The sequence below is a fragment of the Pogoniulus pusillus genome, chromosome 9, assembly GCF_015220805.1.
Source record: "Pogoniulus pusillus isolate bPogPus1 chromosome 9, bPogPus1.pri, whole genome shotgun sequence".
NCBI lineage: Eukaryota > Metazoa > Chordata > Aves > Piciformes > Lybiidae > Pogoniulus > Pogoniulus pusillus.
In genome coordinates this window covers 3,195,232-3,213,577 of record NC_087272.1, presented here as the reverse complement: position 1 = coordinate 3,213,577, position 18,346 = coordinate 3,195,232, and the positions used below count along the sequence as shown (strand labels likewise).

At 54.0% G+C, this 18,346-nt stretch overlaps 1 protein-coding gene across 7 annotated transcripts in view; it reads right to left on the bottom strand.

Moving 5' to 3' along the window:
• The window catches only part of PDLIM5 (PDZ and LIM domain 5), a 169,225-nt gene that overhangs the window by 8,786 nt on the left and 142,093 nt on the right, over positions 1-18,346 (bottom strand). For all 7 annotated transcript variants that reach the window (XM_064148342.1, XM_064148344.1, XM_064148345.1 and 4 more), the window contains 4 exons: positions 17,955-18,129; positions 6,773-6,953; positions 5,045-5,165; positions 291-406 (listed from right to left, as the gene is read on the bottom strand). In XM_064148342.1, the coding sequence (XP_064004412.1) occupies positions 291-406; positions 5,045-5,165; positions 6,773-6,953; positions 17,955-18,129 (593 nt within the window). The remainder of the gene's footprint in view (positions 1-290; positions 407-5,044; positions 5,166-6,772; positions 6,954-17,954; positions 18,130-18,346) is intronic.

The following is an 18,346-nucleotide window of genomic DNA, read 5'->3' as shown; positions in this document are numbered from 1 at the left end:
GCTGTGAGCTCTGGAGTGGTGAGCTCTGGCACTGTGAGCTCTGGAGTGGTGAGCTCTGGCACTGTGAGCTCTGGAGCGGTGAGCTCTGGCACTGTGAGCTCTGGAGTGGTGAGCTCTGGCGCTGTGAGCTCTGGAGCGGTGAGCTCTGGAGCGGTGAGCTCTGGCGCTGTGAGCTCCGGCGCTGGGAACTGTGGGGCGGTGAGCTCTGGCGCTGTGAGCTGCGGCGCTGGCGGGTGGGCAGGCACGGGGCGGCACGGGCTGGGTTAGAAGCGTGGCCTGGCGTTACTCACTGAGCACACGAAGCAAGTGTCGTGCCAGGTGTGGCCCAGGGCTTCCAGAAACCTGTCTCCAGCTTCGATGGGGAACTCACAGCCGTGACACATAGTGCCGAAGAGAGCGTAGTAATCTGCAAACAAACACAGCAGGCTGTAAGGTGCAGCATGTGCAGAGCAGCAGGAGTCACCCCTGCCACCCCTCCAGCTTCCCTCTCAGCAGCAGAGCGTTGGCACTTGTCCACTTTTATGAGTACCCTGAACAAATCACAGCAACATCCAGGTTAGAAAAGCCCCTCAGGGTCACCAAGTCCAACCTAGATCCCTACTCGACAAGATTCACCTTAAACCATACCGCCAAGCACCACACCCAAACCACCCTTAAACACACTCAGGATAGGTGACTCCACCACCCCCCTGGGCAGCTCATTCCAGTCCCTGACCATGCTTTCCATGAAAAACTCCTTCCTCATGTCCAATCTAAACCTCCCCAGTCTCAGCTTGAGGCCATTCCCCCTTGTTATGTCTCAAATATCCCTGTGGGAAGAGCCCAGCAGCAGCCTCTCCACACTGTCCCTTCAGGCAGCTGTAGACTGCCATGAGGTTGCCCTTCAGCCTCCTCTGTTTCACACTAACCATCCCCAGCTCCCTCAGTTGCTCCTAATAAGATCTATTCTCTGGGCCCTTCATCAGCTTCATTGCCCTCCCCTGGACCCACTCCAGCACCTGAGAGCTCCTAGATCCAAAGACCAGGATGCCCTCCCTTCTTCACTAACAGTTCCCATCCCCTTCTTTATCCTTTCAAGTGAGCAATCACAGAATCATAGAATCAAGCAGGCTGGAAGAGACCTCCAAGCTCAGTCAGCCCAACCTAGCACCCAGCCCTGGCCAATCAACCAGACCATGGCACTAGCTCAAGGCCTCATCCAACCTGGCCTGGAACACCTACAGGGAGGTTGTGGAACACAGAAGCACCCAATGGGATCTTTGATCCCATTGGATGCTTCTGTGCTCCACAACCTCCCTGGGCAACCTGTGCCAGTGTCTCACCACCCTCACTGCAAAGAATCCTTCCCTAACATCCAGTTTCAATCTCCCCTCTGCCAGTTCAAACCCATTCCTCCTCATCCTCTCATTACCAGACCTTGTCAATAGTCCCTCCCCAGCCTTCCTGCAGTCCCCTTCAGACACTCAAGGCCACTCCAAGGTCTCCTCAAAGTCTTCTCTTCTCCAGGCTACAGAGCCCTAACTCCCGGAGCCTGCCCTCATATCAGAGCTGCTGCAGCCCTCTCAGCATCTTGGTGGCCTCCTTTGGACTGGCTCCAACACTTCCATGTCCTGCTTGTGCTGGGGGCTGCAGAACTGCCCCCAGGAGTGCAGGTGGGGTGTGAGGAGAGCAGAGCCAAGGGGCAGAATCCCCTCCCTTGCCCTGCTGCCCACACTGCTCTTGCTGCAGCCCAGCACAGGGTTGTGTCTGGGCTGCACTCCCACTGCAGGCTCCTGTTGAGCTTTTCATCAGCCCAGACCCCCAGGGCCTGTTCCTCAGGGCTGCTCTCAGCTATTCCCCACCCAGTCCAACGTTTGACCTACAGTTCCACATCCTTCTTGTGTTGGGGACTCCAGAACTGCACACAGGACTCTAGGTGGGGTCAGAGGAGAGCAAAGAGGCAGAATCTGCTCCCTTGCCCTGTTGGCCACACCTAAGTGGGGTCTGAGGAGAGCAGAGTAAATGGCAGAAGCCCTGGAGGCGTTCAAGAAAAGACTGGATGAGGCATTTAGTGCCATGGTCTGGTTGACTGGACAGGGCTGGGTGCTAGGTTGGACTGGGTGAGCCTGGAGGTCTCTTCCAACCTGCTTGATTGTATGATCTGTACAAAACCCCTGTGAAGGGCAGCAACTCCTGAGCATTGTTCCAGCTCTCAGCATTCACGTTGGTAGAAAAATCTCTTAGTGATATTTTCCTGGTGCCAGCAGTTAAAGGCTTTTGTGAGCTGGCCTGTGGTGTGTGTTGATAAGTTTGTTGGCTCTCCTCCTGAAGAAAGGGCAACAGATAAGGCAGCCTGAAGGGCATCAGCTTTCTTTCACACGCTTGCACTGCGATACCGCAGGAGCCTTCCAAGGCTTACTTCTCCTGTGGTCACCTATCCATGCTTCCTGTGCACAGCATGCTCAAAACCAGGTGAAGAACTCTGCACCTCCTAAAAAGTGCCAGGTTTGGAGTGTTAGATATTGGAATAGTAGATATTGGCACTTAATTCTAGCATGGCCATCTGAAACCAGAAAGTTTTGCAGATCAGAGCATCTTAAATCTCCTAGCAGATGCCATTGCAATTTCAAGGACAGATATGCAATTAGAAGCCTCCTTTGCACATATATGGAGTTAGAAGCCTCCTCTGCACTAGGAAGAAGGAAAGCTGGCAATGACAGCCTGCACAGATGGGCAGAGGCCAAGGGGATGGCTTCAATAGCTCCAAGTGCTGGTGCTGCACTTTGGCCACAGCAACCCCATGCAGGGATATAGGTTGGGGTTGGAGTGGCTGAGAGCAGCCAGACAGAGAGGGATCTGGGGGTGCTGATTGACACCCACCTGAACATGAGCCAGCAGTGTGCCCAGGTGGCCAAGAGAGTCAGTGGCATCCTGGCCTGCATCAGGAATGGTGTGGCCAGCAGGAGCAGGGAGGTCATTCTGCCCCTGTACTCTGCACTGCTTAGACCACACCTTGAGTGCTGTGTTCAGTTCTGGGCTCCTCAATTGCAGGGAGATGTTGAGGTGCTGGAAGGTGTTGAGAGAAGGGCAGCAAGGCTGGGGAGGGGCCTGGAGCAGAGCCCTGTGAGGAGAGGCTGAGGGAGCTGGGGGTGTGCAGCCTGCAGAAGAGGAGGCTCAAGGCAGAGCTCATTGCTGTCTGCAGCTACCTGAAGGGAGGCTGTAGCCAGGTGGGGTTGGGCTCTTCTGCCAGGCAAGCAGCAAGAGAAAAAGGGGACACAGTGTGAAGTTGTGCCAGGGGAGATCTAGGCTGGATGTCAGGAGGAAGTTGTTGGCAGAGAGAGTGATTTGCATTGGAATGGGCTGCCCAGGGAGGTGGTGGAGTCATCATCCCTGGAGGTGTTGAAGCCAAGCCTGGCTGGGGCACTTAGTGCCATGGTCTGGTTGCTTGGCCAGGGCTGGGTGCTAGGTTGGGCTGGCTGAGCTTGGAGCTCTCTTCCAACCTGCTTGATTCTATGATTTTACAATACAAGAAAGCTGGAGAAGGACTTTTTAGGCTGTCAGGCAGCGATAGGACTGATGAAAGGAGAAGGGTCAATTTAGACTTAGGAAGAATTTCTTCAGCATGAGTGTGGTGAGAGACTGGAACAGATTGCCCAGGGAGGTGGTGGAAGTTCTATCCCTGGAGGTCTTTAGGGCCAGGCTGGATGTGGCTCTGAACAACCTGATCTAGTGTGAGGTGTTCTTGCAATATCAAGGTGGTGGGATGTATATGATCTTTGAGGTCACTTCCAGGCCTGACAATGACATGATTCTGTGATTCTCTGTGTTCAAAGGTCGTTTGGATGTGGTACTTTGGGGATATGGTTTGGGGTGAACATCTCAGAGTAGGGTTAATGGTTGGACTCAGTGATCCTGAGGGGCTTTGCCAACCTGAACATTACAGTGACTCTGTAGAACCAATGCTAAAAGATGTTAGAATCAGAGAATCAAGCAGGTGGGAAGAGAGCTCAAAGCTCATCCAGCCCAACCCAGCACCCATCCCTGGCCAATCAACCAGACCATAGCACTAAGTGCCCCATCCAAGCTTGCCTTCAACACTTCAGGGACAGCAACTCCACTACCTCCCTGGGCAGCCCATTCCAGTCTTAAATTCCTACTAATCCTGGAATAAATCTCATTAGCCTCATGAATTATGAATTAACCTTTACTTCTTGACTTGCCTGAGTCGTGGTACTTGTGAGTGGTGGAAACAGCTGCAGCAAATACTGAATAGAACAGAATTAAGCAGGCTGGAAGAGAGTTCCATGCTCATCCAGTCCAACCTAGCATCCAGCCCTGTCCAATCAACCAGACCATGGCACTAAGTGCCCCAGCCAGGCTTTACTTCAACACCTCCAGGTTTGAAGAGAGCTCCAAGCTCATCCAGTCCAACCTAGCACCCAGCCCTGGCCAATCAACCAGACTATAGGAATCATAGTATGAGAGAATCAAGCAGGTTGGAAGAGAGCTCCAAGCTCATCCAGTCCAGCCTAGCACCCAGCCCTGGCCAATCAATGAGTCTATAGGAATCATAGTATGAGAGAATGAAGCAGGTTGGAAGAGAGCTCCAAGCTTATCCAGTCCAACCTAGCACCCAGCCCTGGCCAATCAACCAGACCATGGCACTAAGTGCCCCAGCCAGGCTTGGCTTCAACACCTCCAGGTTTGAAGAGAGCTCCAAGCTCATCCAGTCCAACCCAGCACCCAGCCCTGTCCAACCAACCAGACCATAGGAATCATAGAGAATGAAGCAGGTTGGAAGAGAGCTCCAAGCTCATCCAGTCCAACCTAGCACCCAGCCCTGGCCACTCAACCAGATCATGGCACTGAGTTGCTCCTGCCAAACACATATCCCCCAGCTCCTGCTGAAGACACAAAGCACCTACAGCATTTGTTGCTGCTCTGAGCTGACATTATCAAACTCACATGAATTTTTGGAGACACCTCTGAAAAAGGAATTTATTCCCACACTCCTGCCCCCACTCCCTTCCCTTGTATGATGCTTGCAGGTTGTGTTGCTGCTTACCTGTCTCACAGTAGGGATCTCCATCTTCCAAGTGGAAGACGTTATTGCGGATGGGGTTATGACAGGCTGCACAGACGAAGCAGGAAACGTGCCAGGTTTGTTTCAAAGCATTGATGACCTCCTGTGGGGATCAGAGAAAGTGTTACTGACACAGCAGTTTGACATCAGGACTGCACTGCCCTGGTTGTGACTGCACCCTCCCTGGGTTTCAAGAGTATTTTGTTTCCTAGCGCTGATTAGAGAAGGGTTTGGGCATAGAGAGAATCAGAGAATGGGTTAGGTTGGAAGGGACCTCAAAGCTCAGCCAGTTCCAACCCCCTGCCATAGGCAGGGACACCTCCCACTAGAACAGGTTGCTCAAGGCCTCATCCAACCTGGCCTTGAACACCTCCAGGGAGGTTGTGGAGCACAGAAGCTTCTGTGCTCCACAACCTCCCTGGGCAACCTGTGCCAGTGTCTCACCACCCTCACTGCAAACAACTTCTTCCTAACATCCAGTTTCAATCTCCCCTCTGCCACTTCAAACCCATTCCTCCTCATCCTCTCATTACCAGACAGCCCTCCCCAGCCTTCCTGTATCCCCCTTCAGATAATGCAAGGCCACTCCAAGGTCTCCTCCAAGCCTTCTCTCCTCCAGGCTGCAGAGCCCCAACTCTCTCAGCCTGTCCTCACAGCAGAGCTGCTGCAGCCCTCTCAGCATCTTGGTGGCCTCCTCTGCACTGGCTCCAACACTTCCATGTCCTGCTTGTGCTGGGGCTCCAGAACTGCCCCCAGGAGTGCAGGTGGGGTGTGAGGAGAGCAGAGCCAAGGGGCAGAATCCCCTCCCTTGCCCTGCTGCCCACACTGCTCTTGCTGCAGCCCAGCACAGGGTTGTGTCTGGGCTGCACTCCCACTGCAGGCTCCTGTTGAGCTTTTCATCAGCCCAGACCCCCAGGGCCTGTTCCTCAGGGCTGCTCTCAGCCATTCCCCACCCAGCCTGGAGCTGTGCTTGGGATTGCACCAACCAAGGTGCTGGGGTTAATGATGTGCTCATGCCCTCAGCTGTCATAAGCAACCTTTCATTTTCAATGCACCTTAGGAGAGATTCAGCAACCTGCTTGTTCACCTCTTCCATTTTAATTAGGATCTCAGCAACACAGCTCCCCTGAAATAAGGAAAGCAGCATCTCTGATGTCTCCACAGGCCTGCTGAACATCAGAAGACATCACACAGAACATTCTGATTGTTGCTCTGCCAAAATGTGGCTTGAGAATTGCCCTGCCAGAGGCCCTGTGTGACCCCACATTCCCAAGAGTCCAGACACATTGCTGCCTGCAGTGAAGCAGTGGGCTTTCAGCTGGCAGGCTTAATTCAGCAGGGGCAGTGTCTTCTATTCCCTGTTTCACATCTAGCAAACCAACATGTCCAGCAGTGCTCACTTCAGCCAAGGAGGACTCCTTCTTCCTTCTTTTTCCCACTCTCCCCTTCCTGGAGAAAGCTGCCTGTTATAAAGCATTTTGCTCAAGAACAAAGTAGCAATGGAAACAGCTACAGAACAGCTTCACCTACACAGGAGATGAACGTGGGAGAGCCAAAAGCATATTCCAGCTCTGGTGGCAGCTGCAAAGGTCACACAGTATGTTTGGAAGCGTGCCAGCTGGCCCAGATGAAAGGGCATTTCCTTACAGAGAGCCACTGAATGCTGCAGTTAACCTCACTGAAAAAGCAAGCCAAGTGCTCATCACTTACCCCAAGGATCTTCCTCTGGCACCTGGAGCACTCGGGGGCAAAGAACTTCTCGTAGCAGCCCTCGCAGTACAGGGCCCCTTTCTCTTCCACAAACCCAATGTAAGCCATGGAGGTTTTGCAGTGAGCACAGTTAAACTCCTCTGGATGCCAGGACTTGCCCAGAGCCAACAAGAAGGGTCCTCTGATCAGAAAGAAGAGATTCTGTCAGTAAATGTCCCTGGGTTGGCTCCTGCAAAAGCTGTTCAACAGGCTTAGCATGCACAGATACTGCACTGCTCATGAACAGAGAATCAGAGAATCAAGCAGGCTGCAAGAGAGCTCCAAGCTCAGCCAGGCCAAGCTAGCACCCAGCCCTGGCCAAGCAACCAGACCATGGCACTAAGTGCCCCAGCCAGGCTTGGCTTCAACACTTCTAGGCAGAGACTCCACCACCTCCCTGGGCAGCCCATTCCAATGCCAATCACTCTCTCTGACAACAACTTCCTAACAACATCCAGCCTAGACCTCCCCTGCCACAACTTCACACTGTGTCCCCTTCTTCTCTTGCTGCTTGCCTGGCAGCAGAGCCCAACCCCACCTGCCTACAGCCTCCCTTCAGGGAGTTGTAGAGAGCAATTTGCTCTGCCCTGAGCCTCCTCTGCTGCAGGCTGCACACCCCCAGCTCCTAAAGCCTCTCCTCATAGGATTTGTGGACTCCTCTGGACACCTTCCAGCACCTCAACATCTCTCTTGAATTGAGCAGCCCAGAACTGGACACAGCACTCAAAGGGTGGCCTGAGCAGTGCTGAGCACAGGGGCACAAGAACCTCCCTTGTCCTGCTGCCCACACTGCTCCTCAGCCAGCCCAGGATGCCACTGGCTCTGCTGCCCACTGGGCACTGCTGCCTCAGCTTCAGCTCCTCTCTGCCAGCACCCCCAGCTCCCTCTCTGCCTGCCTGCTCTCAGCCACTCTGGCCCCAGCCTGTAGTGCTGCTTGGGGTTGTTGTGGCCAAAGTGCAGAACCCTGCCCTTGGTCTTGTTCAGTCTCATCCCATTGGCCTCTGCCCACCCATCCAGCCTGGCCAGGTCCCTCTGCAGGGCTCTGCTAACCTCCAGCACCTCCACACCTGCTCCTAGCTTGGTGTCACCTGCAAACTCACTGATGCTGGATTCAATCTCCTGCTCCAGATCATCTGTGAAGGTACTGAACAGGCCTGTGTCCAGCACTGATCCCTGGGGCACACCACCAGTGCCAGCTGCCAGCTGGATGTGGCACCATTCACCACCACTCTCTGGGCCCAGCCCTGCAGCCAGTTCTTGACCCATATCAGAGTGAATCTATCCAAGCCAGGAGCTGCCAGCTGTGCCAGGAGCTTGCTGTGGCAGACAGTTGCAAAGGCTTTGCTGCAGTCCAGGCAGACTCCATCCACAGCCTGCCCCACATTAACCAGGCAGGAACCTGAGCACAAAAGATCAGGTTGGTCAGGCAGGACCTGCCCTTCCTAAACTCTTGCTGGGTGGGCCTGATCTGCTCCATCCCTCTATTGACAAGGTCTTGTAATGACAGGATGAGGAGGAATGGGTTTGAACTGGCAGAGGAGAGATTGAAACTGGATGTTAGAAGTTCATTATAGTGAGGGTGGTGAGACACTGGCACAGGTTGCCCAGGGAGATTGTGGAGCACAGAATCACCCAATGTGATCTTTGATCCCATTAGGTGATTCTGTGCTCCACAACCTCCAGGGAGGTGTTCAGGGCCAGGCTGGATGAGGCCTTGAGTGACCTTTTCTAGTGGAAGGTGTCCCTGCCTATGTCAGGGGGTCAGAACTGGATGATCTTTGAGGTCCCTTCCAACCTAAATTATTCTATGATTCTACTCAAGCCATGTCCCCACTGGGACCAAGTAAAGTGGCACAATCACTTCCCTGCTCCTGCTGGACACACTGTTCTTGATGGATACCAGGATGCCCTTGGTCTTTTTGACCACCTGGGCATAACTGCTGGCTCATGTTCAGCTGGCTGCACCTCAGCACCCCTAGAACCTTCTCCATTTGGACTCCTTTCCAGCCACTCCTTCCTAAGCCTGCAGCACTGCTTAGGTTTGATGTGACCAAAGTGCAGGAGCCAGCACTTGGTCTTCTTAAACCTCATTAAGAGCATCAGTTTCCTGTGAGACAAAAATGAGATTGCTGTCCTTCCTCCATATATTTCTTAGGGAATAACCCACACCAGCTGTTGGGGAGTGGATTTCCTTCCTCTTGTTCTTGTTTCATAGAATCATAGAACTGTAGAATTAGTCAGGGTGGGAAGGGACCACAAGGAGCAGCCAGTTCCAACCCCCCTGCCATGCCCAGGGACACCCTACCCTAGAGCAGGCTGCACACAGCCTCAGCCAGCCTGGCCTTAAACACCTCCAGCCATGGGGCCTCAACCACCTCCCTGGGCAACCCATGCCAGCCTCTCACCACTCTCATGCTCAACAACTTCCTCCTCATGGCCACTCTGACTCTCCTCACCTCCAGCTTTGCTCCATTCCCCCCAGTCCAGGCACTCCCTCACAGCCTAAAAAGTCCCTCCACAGCTTTTTAGAAGGCCCCTTCAGATCCTTAAAGGCCACAGGAAGGTCCCCTGGGAGCCTCCTCTGCTCCAGCCTGCACAGCCCCAACTCTTTCAGTCTGTGCTCACAGCAGAGCTGCTGCAGCCTTCTCAGCATCCTCCTGGCCCTGCTCTGGACACTCTCCAGCATCTCCACAGCCCTCTTGTCCCAGGGGCTCCAGAACTGGATGCAGTACTTCAGGTGGGGTCTCAGCAGAGCACAGCAGAGGGGCAGAATCCCCTCCCTGGCCCTGCTGGCCACACTTGTGCTGCTGCAGCCCAGGCTCTGCTTGGCTTTCTGGGCTGTAAGTGCACACTGCTGGCTCATGCTGAGCCTCTTGTCCAGCAGCACCCCCAAGTCCCTCTCCTCAGTGCTGCTCTCCAGCCAGGCACTGCCCAGCCTGAATTTGTGCTTGGCATTGCCCTGACCCAGCTGCAGGACCTTGCACTTGGTCTTGCTGAACCTCCTGAGCTTGGCTTGTGCCCACCTCTTTAGCCTGTCCAGGTCCCTCTGGATGGATCCCTGCCCTCCAGCCTGGCTGCTGCACCACACAGCTTGGTGTGGGCAGCAAACCTGCTGAGGCTGCACTCAGTGTCCTTTTCCCTTGTCCTTTCCACCCAGAAGCCAGTTAAAGCAGACACACCTGCTAATGCAGAGCCTCCTCTGTTAATTGGGCACACAAACTAACTGTGCTATTCCTACCCTCTGTCTGCCTGAGGCAGTGCAGCTAACAGGCAAGAGGAACCTGGCTGCTTCTCAGGCAACAACAAAGTCCCAATTTGAATCACTCAGACCTTCTGAGCTGCCAAACCTCTCCAATGTGGTGGGAAGGCAGTGAAAAAGGGCTGCTGGAGTGCAGCTGGTAGCCCTTTCAGGAGGAAGCCGAGGTGGAGCTCAGCGCTCTGGCCCCGGCTCCCAGTGATGCTGGAGCAGAGCAAACACTGACCTAATCCAATCCCCTCCTGCTGCTCTACAAGCACCTTTATACATCAATGCCCTCTCAGTTATGTACTGATCAAACAATACAAGCCCTCATGTACAACAAAGTGCTCTCAGTGCTCCCTGTCAGCACAGGCTAATGTAACAGATTCATTAACGAGGAGCTGACACCGAAGAGGCTCCTCCAGGCTCCAGGTAGGATTGAGTTTCTGGCCGTCTGTGCTGGAATGATAGGCTCAGTTAGCTCTACAAGTGCCCTCCTGAGGGGAGGGGAAAGACTTTGCACAGAACCTGCTGCATTTAGGCAGCTCTGACAGGCTGAAGTTAGCCAGCTCACAGGAACAAAGGCGGGTGGGGAACAGCCTGAGAGTGACTCTAAGGAGTTTCTTCTCCACTGGCCCCAGATCACAGTGTCACAGCATCATCAGGGTTGGAAGAGACCTCACAGATCATCAAGTCCAACCCTTTAGCACAGAGCTCAAGGCCAGACCATGGCACCAAGTGCCACGTCCAGTCCTGCCTTGAACAGCTCCAGGGACGGCGACTCCACCACCTCCCCGGGCAGCCCATTCCAGTGCCCAATGACTCTCTCAGGGAAGAACTTTCTCCTCACCTCCAGTCTAAATTTCCCCTGGCACAGCCTGAGGCTGTGTCCTCCTGTTCTGGTGCTGGCCACCTGAGAGAAGAGAGCAACCTCCTCCTGGCCACAACCTCCCCTCAGGTAGTTGTAGACAGCAATGAGGTCTCCCCTGAGCCTCCTCTTCTCCAGGCTAACCAATCCCAGCTCCCTCAGCCTCTCCTCGTAGGGCTGTGCTCAAGGCCTCTCCCCAGCCTCGTCGCCCTTCTCTGGACACGCTCAAGCATCTCAATGTCCCTCCTAAACTGGGGGGCCCAGAACTGAACACAGCACTCAAGGTGTGGTCTAAGCAGTGCAGAGTACAGGGGCAGAATGACCTCCCTGCTCCTGCTGGCCACACCATTCCTGATGCAGGCCAGGATACCCCTGGCTGTGCCCTGCACAGTGCCTCTGAGGAGTTACATCAGTGGGCTGGCTTCTTGTGCATGTGCACTCAGAAGGACTCTTTCCAAATCAGTTTTGCTTTTAATCAAGCTGTAGTTTAAACCTGTCAGGCTGGCACTGCAGCTGAATGATACCAGCAGCTTAAAAGCTGTCCCAAGGTACAGGGGGAAAAGGCCACAAAACCCAACCCAGCCCCAAACCTGCCACATCAAATACACTCAAACCTAATCATAGAATCACAGAATCAAGCAGGTTGGAAGAGAGCTCCAAGCTCACCCAGCCCAACCTAGCACCCAGCCCTGCCCAACCAACCAGACCATGGCACTAAGTGCCCCAGCCAGGCTTGGCTTCAACACCTCCAGGCACAGCCACTCCACCACCTCCCTGGGCAGCCCATTCCAATGCCAATCACTCTCTCTGACAACAACTTCCTAACAACATCCAGCCTCGACCTCCCCTGACACAACTTCACACTGTGTCCCCTTCTTCTCTTGCTGCTTGCCTGGCACAAGAGCCCAACCACACCTGGTTACAGCCTCCCTTCAGGCAGCTGCAGACAGCAATGAGCTCTGCCCTGAGCCTCCTCTGCTGCAGGCTGCACACCCCCAGCTCCCTCAGCCTCTCCTCACAGGGCTTTGCTCCAGGCTCCTCCCCAGCCTTGCTGCCCTTCTCCAAACACCTTCCAGCACCTCAACATCTCTCTCGAATTGAGGAGCCCAGAACTGGACACAGCACTCCAGGGGTGGCTACATTTGGTAGCCACACAAACCCTCTGGGTTGTGTAGGCAGCAGTGCCAAAGGAAGAAGTAAAGCACAGGGAATACAATCACAGTTCCACTGCCTTCACACTTGTAACTAAACAGAAGTTCATCACTATTGATAAGCTGATAATCTACCTTCTCCTGTGGCTTTAAGATAGCAAGCTACAACTGAAAGTTGGTGCTAGAGAGATCAAAAGGATTTTCACACCTGCTAAGCAGGCCAATCACTTCACACTTAACTATACAGCAGTCTACATCCTGGGCATTTTCTTTTGCTCCTCAATGGAAAATGCCACAGTGTAGCATTTCTGTATAGGAGATGCTGAAAGGAAGCAGCACTCATGGCTCTCCCTTCTAAAATGATTAGGCTGCGTGAAAAGGTGATAAAGCCAAGTCACAATTCACAGCAGGACATTCCCAATGGACTGGCTGATGCTGGAGGTCCTTTCCAACCACAGGGATTCACACTGATGAGATGTTGTGCTGAGGGATTTGGTTTAGTTAAGGACTTGTCAGTGTGAAACTAATGATTGGACTCCATGAGCTTGAAGGGCTTTGCTAGTCTAAGAAACCCTGTGAGAGGGTTACAGATCAGAGGATGTTAGGGGTTGGAAGGGACCTGTGAAGATCTCCCAGTCCAAGCCCCTGGCCAGAGCAGGAGCAGAGAATCCAGCACAGGTCACACAGGAACACATCCAGACAGGGCTGCAAAGGCTCCAGAGAAGGAGACTCCACAACCTCTCTGGGCAGCCTGTTCCAGGGCTCTCTCACCCTTACACTCAACAACTTCTTCCTCATGCTGAGGTGGAGCTTCCTGTGCTGCAGTTTCCATCCCTTGCCCCTTGTCCTATGGTAGGGCACAGGTGAGCAGAGGCTGTCCCTGTGCCTTCCTTCCTGACCCCCAGCCCTCAGCTCTTGATAGACATTGCTCAGATCCCCTCTCAGCCTTCTCCTCTGCAGCCTAAGCAGCCCCAGGGCTCTCAGCCTCTCCTCCTCAGGCAGTGCTGCAGTCCCTTCAGCATCCTTAGAGCCTTCTGTTGGACTCTCTCCAGTAGATCCCTGTCCCTTTTGAACTGGGGAGCCCAGAATTTGATGCATTCTTTCAAGTAGATCCCTGGCAGATCCAGGAATCACAGAATCACAGAATTAATCAGGTTGGAAAAGCCCTTCGAGATCATAAAGTCTAATCTACCACCTAACACCTTCTAATCAACTAACCCATGGCACTAAGTGCCCCATCCAAGCTTTGCTTGAGCACCTCCAGGGATGGTGACTCCACCACCTCCCTGGGCAGCCCATTCCAATGCCAATCACTCTTGCTGTGAAGAACTTCCTCCTAACATCCAGCCTGAACCTTCCCTGGCACAGCCTGAGGCTGTGTCCTCTTGTTCTGTTCCTGGGTGCCTGGAGAAGAGCCCAACCCCACCTGGCTACAGCTTCCTTTCAGGTAGCTGTAGACAGCAATGAATCATATGCTCAACCAGGTTGGAAGAGACTTTCAAGATCATGAGTTCTGCCCTGAGCCCTCTCTTCTCCAGGCTGAACCCCCCACCTCTCTCAGCTGCTGTTTGACCTCCAAAGCAAGTCTGACTGCCTGGGAAGCAGAAGTCTGCTTCAGGAAACCTCAGGAATTTGTCAGGCTGTCAGAGCAAGCAGATCATGTGGAGTTTAATCTGCTTGCAGCTTTGATTCATTTGTGTTGAGGTTTCAGCTCAACACAAGGGGGAACTTCTTTCCTGTAAGGGTCCCAGAGCCCTGGCACAGGCTGTCCGGAGAGATTGTGGAGTCTCCTTCTCTGGAGCCTTTGCAGCCCTGTCTGGATGTGTTTCTGTGTGATATGAGCCAGCAGTGTGCCCAGGTGGCCAAGAGAGCCAGTGGCATCCTGGTCTGCATCAGGAATGGTGTGGTCAGCAGGAGCAGGGAGATCATTCTGCCCCTGTACTCTGCACTGCTTAGACCACACCTTGAGTGCTGTGCTCAGTTCTGGGCCCCCCAGTTTAGGAGGGACATTGAGATGCTTGAGCATGTCCAGAGAAGGGCGACGAGGCTGGGGAGAGGCCTTGAGCACAGCCCTACGAGGAGAGGCTGAGGGAGCTGGGATTGGTTAGCCTGGAGAAGAGGAGGCTCAGGGCAGACCTTATTGCTGTCTACAACTACCTGAGGGGTGGTTGTGGCCAGGAGGAGGTTGCTCTCTTCTCTCAGGTGGCCAGCACCAGAACAAGAGGACACAGCCTCAGGCTGTGCCAGGGGAGATTTAGGCTGGAGGTGAGGAGAAAGTTCTTCCCTGAGAGAGTCATTGGACACTGGAATGGGCTGCCCGGGGAGGTGGTGGAGTCGCCGTCCCTGGAGCTGTTCAAGGCAGGACTGGACGTGGCACTTGGTGCCATGGTCTGGCCTTGAGCTCTGTGCTAAAGGGTTGGACTTGATGATCTGTGAGGTCTCTTCCAGCCCTGAGCATACTGTGTTAGATAGGATTGTCCTGCTCTGGCAGGGGGGTTGGACTCGATGATCTCCTTGGGTCTCTTCCAAGCCCTGACATCCTGTGAGCCTGTGATTGTTCTCAACATGGAAAGGAAAGCTTGCTTAATGAAGCTTTGGGAAAAAAAAACCCACCCAAACCAACAACCCATGGAATCTTCAGGCAATCACTGCATGAATAATTAAAGCTATATTAAAAACTTATCAGCTGTCTCTAAGAAATGGCTTCGGCTCAACCAGGCAGGGTTATTCTATGCCTAAGTGTAAAGTAACCAACTCCACAATGCATTTTGGCCTCAAAACAGATGTACAATGCACTGCCACTTGATCCTCCTCCTCCCTTTTCATAGGTAATGCTATCACCAGGGGCATGAACAGTAAGTATGCTACAGCTCCAGTTCAGAATGCCATTGCAGTCGTTCAGACCCACTGCAGGCTGCAAGCAGCAGGAGTGCTTGGCAGCAGGCACCCCCAGTCACCCTCAAATCAAACAAGCCTTGCTTTTAAGAATGGAGCTGGCACCTAGCACCTGGAGAAATGGAAGGGTTTAAACAGCAGCAGCAAACTCCAGAGAAGCTAAACAGGAGGATCAGTTGCTATGCATGAAGAGGTGTCACTTACAGCATGTGGCTATAGCTTAAGTACTGTCAAGCAGGGCTGGCTCCACAGTTTCTCCTCACATGTGCACCAAGGAGCAAAGTTTCCTCCATGGCCCAATATCCCCCCTGACTTGCAGGGTGGTAGTTCAATGGTGGGAAAGCAGGGAGCAGCAGCAAGTGAGCTGGAGCAAATGGGTTAGCAGGAGGGGCTGAGGGAGCTGGGGGTGTGCAGCCTGCAGAAGAGGAGGCTGAGGGTAGAGCTCATTGCTGTCTCCAGCTGCCTGCAGGGAGGCTGGAGCGAGGAGGGGGCAGGCTCTGCTCCTTGGTGGCAAGGCACAGGAGCAGAGGAAATGGTTCCAAGCTGCCCCAGGGCAGGTTCAGGCTGGATGCTAGGAAATATTTCTTGCCAGAGAGAGTTCTCAGCCATTGGAATGCTCTGCCCAGGGCAGTGCTGCAGTCCCCATCCCTGGAGGTGTTTAAGCAGCCTGTGGAGCTGGTGCCTGGGGACGTGGTTTGGTTGGTTTGGTGTTGAGCCTGCAGTGCTGGGTGGAAAGTTGGACTGGATGAGCTTGGAGGCCTCTTCCAACTGGCTGTTTTCTGTGATCCTGTGCAAATCAGGATGCTTTGCACATTGACCTGAGAAGTAATGACAGCTCCCTGGGTAAAACCATCATGTCAGAAACCACTGGCTGAACAACACAGCCCAGCTTTAGCTCACCCTGCATGTGAGAAGCTGGCTAATGATGCAGCACCCCAGGGGCTTGGCAGAACTTATTTCATGTCACCTCTTTGGCAAACTCAACGTTTCACAGAATCACAGACTGTCAGGGGCTGCAGCTCATCCAGTCTAACCCCCCTGCCACAGCAGGATCACCTAGGCCAGATCACACAGGAATGCATCCAAGTGGGTTTTGAATATCTCCAGAGAGGGAGACTCCACAACCCCCCTGGGCAGCCTGTGCCAGTGCTCCATCACCCTCACAGGGAAAAAATTCCTCCTCCTGTTTCCATGGAACCTCCTGTGCCTCAGCTTAAAGCCATTGCCCCTTGTCCTGTCATTGGGCATCACTCAGCAAGCAGAGCCTGGCTCCAGCCTCCTGGCACTCACCCTGCATACCCTCAGCAACATGAACGAGGTTATCTCTCAGCCCCCTCAGCTCAGTCTCCAAGCAGCACAGCCCCAGCTCCCTCAGGCTCTCCTCCTAAGGAAGATGTTCCACTGCCTTCATCATTTTTGTGGTTCTGTGCTGAACTCTCTCAGGCAGTTCCCTGAGGTCCTTCTTGAACTCAGGGGCTCAGAACTGGATACACTACTCCAGCTGCAGTCTTAGCAGGGCAGAGTAGAACGGAAGGAGAACCTCTCTTGGCCTACTAACCACAGCCCTTCTAATCCACCCCAGGATGGCCTTGGCCCTCCTGGCCACAAGAGCACATTGCTGGCTTATGGTCAACCCCACATCAGCTAGGACCCTAGATCCTTTTACCCCTACTGCCTTCCAGCAGCTCAGTCCTCAACCTATACTGATACCTATACAGTCAGTGACATGGACAGAGGGATCAGTGCACCCACAGCAAGTGTGCAGCTGGCACCAAGCTGTGTGGCACAGTTGACTTGCCAGAGGGCAGGGATCCATCCAGAGGCACCTGGGCAGGCTGCAGAGGTGTGCCCAGGCCAACCTCATGGCATTCAACAAGGCCAAGTGTCAGCTCCTGCACCTGGGTGGGCACAATCCCAAGCACAACTCCAGGCTGGGTGGGGAATGGCTGAGAGCAGCCCTGAGGAACAGGCCCTGGGGGTCTGGGATGGTGAAAAGCTCCACAGGAGCCTGCAGTGGGAGTGCAGCCCAGACACAACCCTGTGCTGGGCTGCAGCAAGAGCAGTGTGGGCAGCAGGGCAAGGGAGGGCATTCTGCCCCTTGGCTCTGCTCTCCTCACACCCCACCTGCACTCCTGGGGGCAGTTCTGGAGCCCCCAGCACAAGCAGGACATGGAAGTGTTGGAGCCAGTGCAGAGGAGGCCACCAAGATGCTGAGAGGGCTGCAGCAGCTCTGCTCTGAGGACAGGCTGAGAGAGTTGGGGCTGTGCAGACTGGAGAAGAGAAGGCTTCCAGAAGACCTTGGAGTGGCCTTGCAGTATCTGAAGGGGGCTACAGGAGGGCTGGGGAGGGACTACTGACAAGGGCTTGGAATGAGAGGATGAGGAGGAATGGGTTTGAAGTGGCAGAGGGGAGATTGAAACTGGATGTTAGGAAAGGGTTTTTTGCAGTGAGGGTGGTGAGACACTGGCACAGGTTGCCCAGGGAGGTTGTGGAGCACAGAAGCTTCTGTGCTCCACAACCTCCCTGGAGGTGTTCAAGGCCAGGTTGGATGAGGCCTTGAGCAACCTGTTCTAGTGGGAGGTGTCCCTGCCTATGGTAGGGGGTTGGAACTGGCTGAGCTTTGGGGTCCCTTCCATCCTACACCATTCCATGATCCTATGATGCTACTCTACAGGTGTTGCATGAGGTCATTGCGACCCAAGTGCAGAACCTGGCATTTGGCCTTGTTGAACCTCACACAATTGGCCTTGGAGATCAATGCAGCCTGCCTGTGTCCCTCAGCAGAGCCTCTCCACCCTCCAGCAGCCCAACTTACTGTTACCTGCAAACTTCCCAGCTGCAGCCTCCTTTCCCTCCTCCATATCACTAATAAAGCCATCAAAGAGCAGTGGCCTCAACACTGAGCCACCAGCAGCATTTGACTCCATTCACCAGCACCCTTTGGGCTTGGGGCCACCCAGCCAGGTTTCAAGGCAGGGAAAAGACACAAACCTGATGACTTGATTGCAGTGTGCACACATGGGAGTTCTCTTCCCTGCAGGAATGTGCTCTGCCCTCTGAACCAAAGTGTCCTGCTCACTGGGCTGAGGTGCTGGTGGGAGTTTCTCACTGGAGGCAGCTGTTCCAAGCGGTGTAGCACTGCTCGGTGTCCACCCGCTGGCAGGAGCTGGGGAAAGAGAGCCAAAAGCATTGAGCAGAGCATCTCTCAGGAGCAAGCAAATTACCTTCAAACACAAGCAACCAGCAAGGTCTGCCTGAAAGCTTTGCTGAGTGCACAGCAGCTCCTCCCCTTGCAGGAACAAATCTGCTCAGGGCCAGGCAGTGCCATCGGTAAGAGGCTGCATGGCAGCTGGGGTCACTTCTTGCTGTTCCTCCTGCTGCTG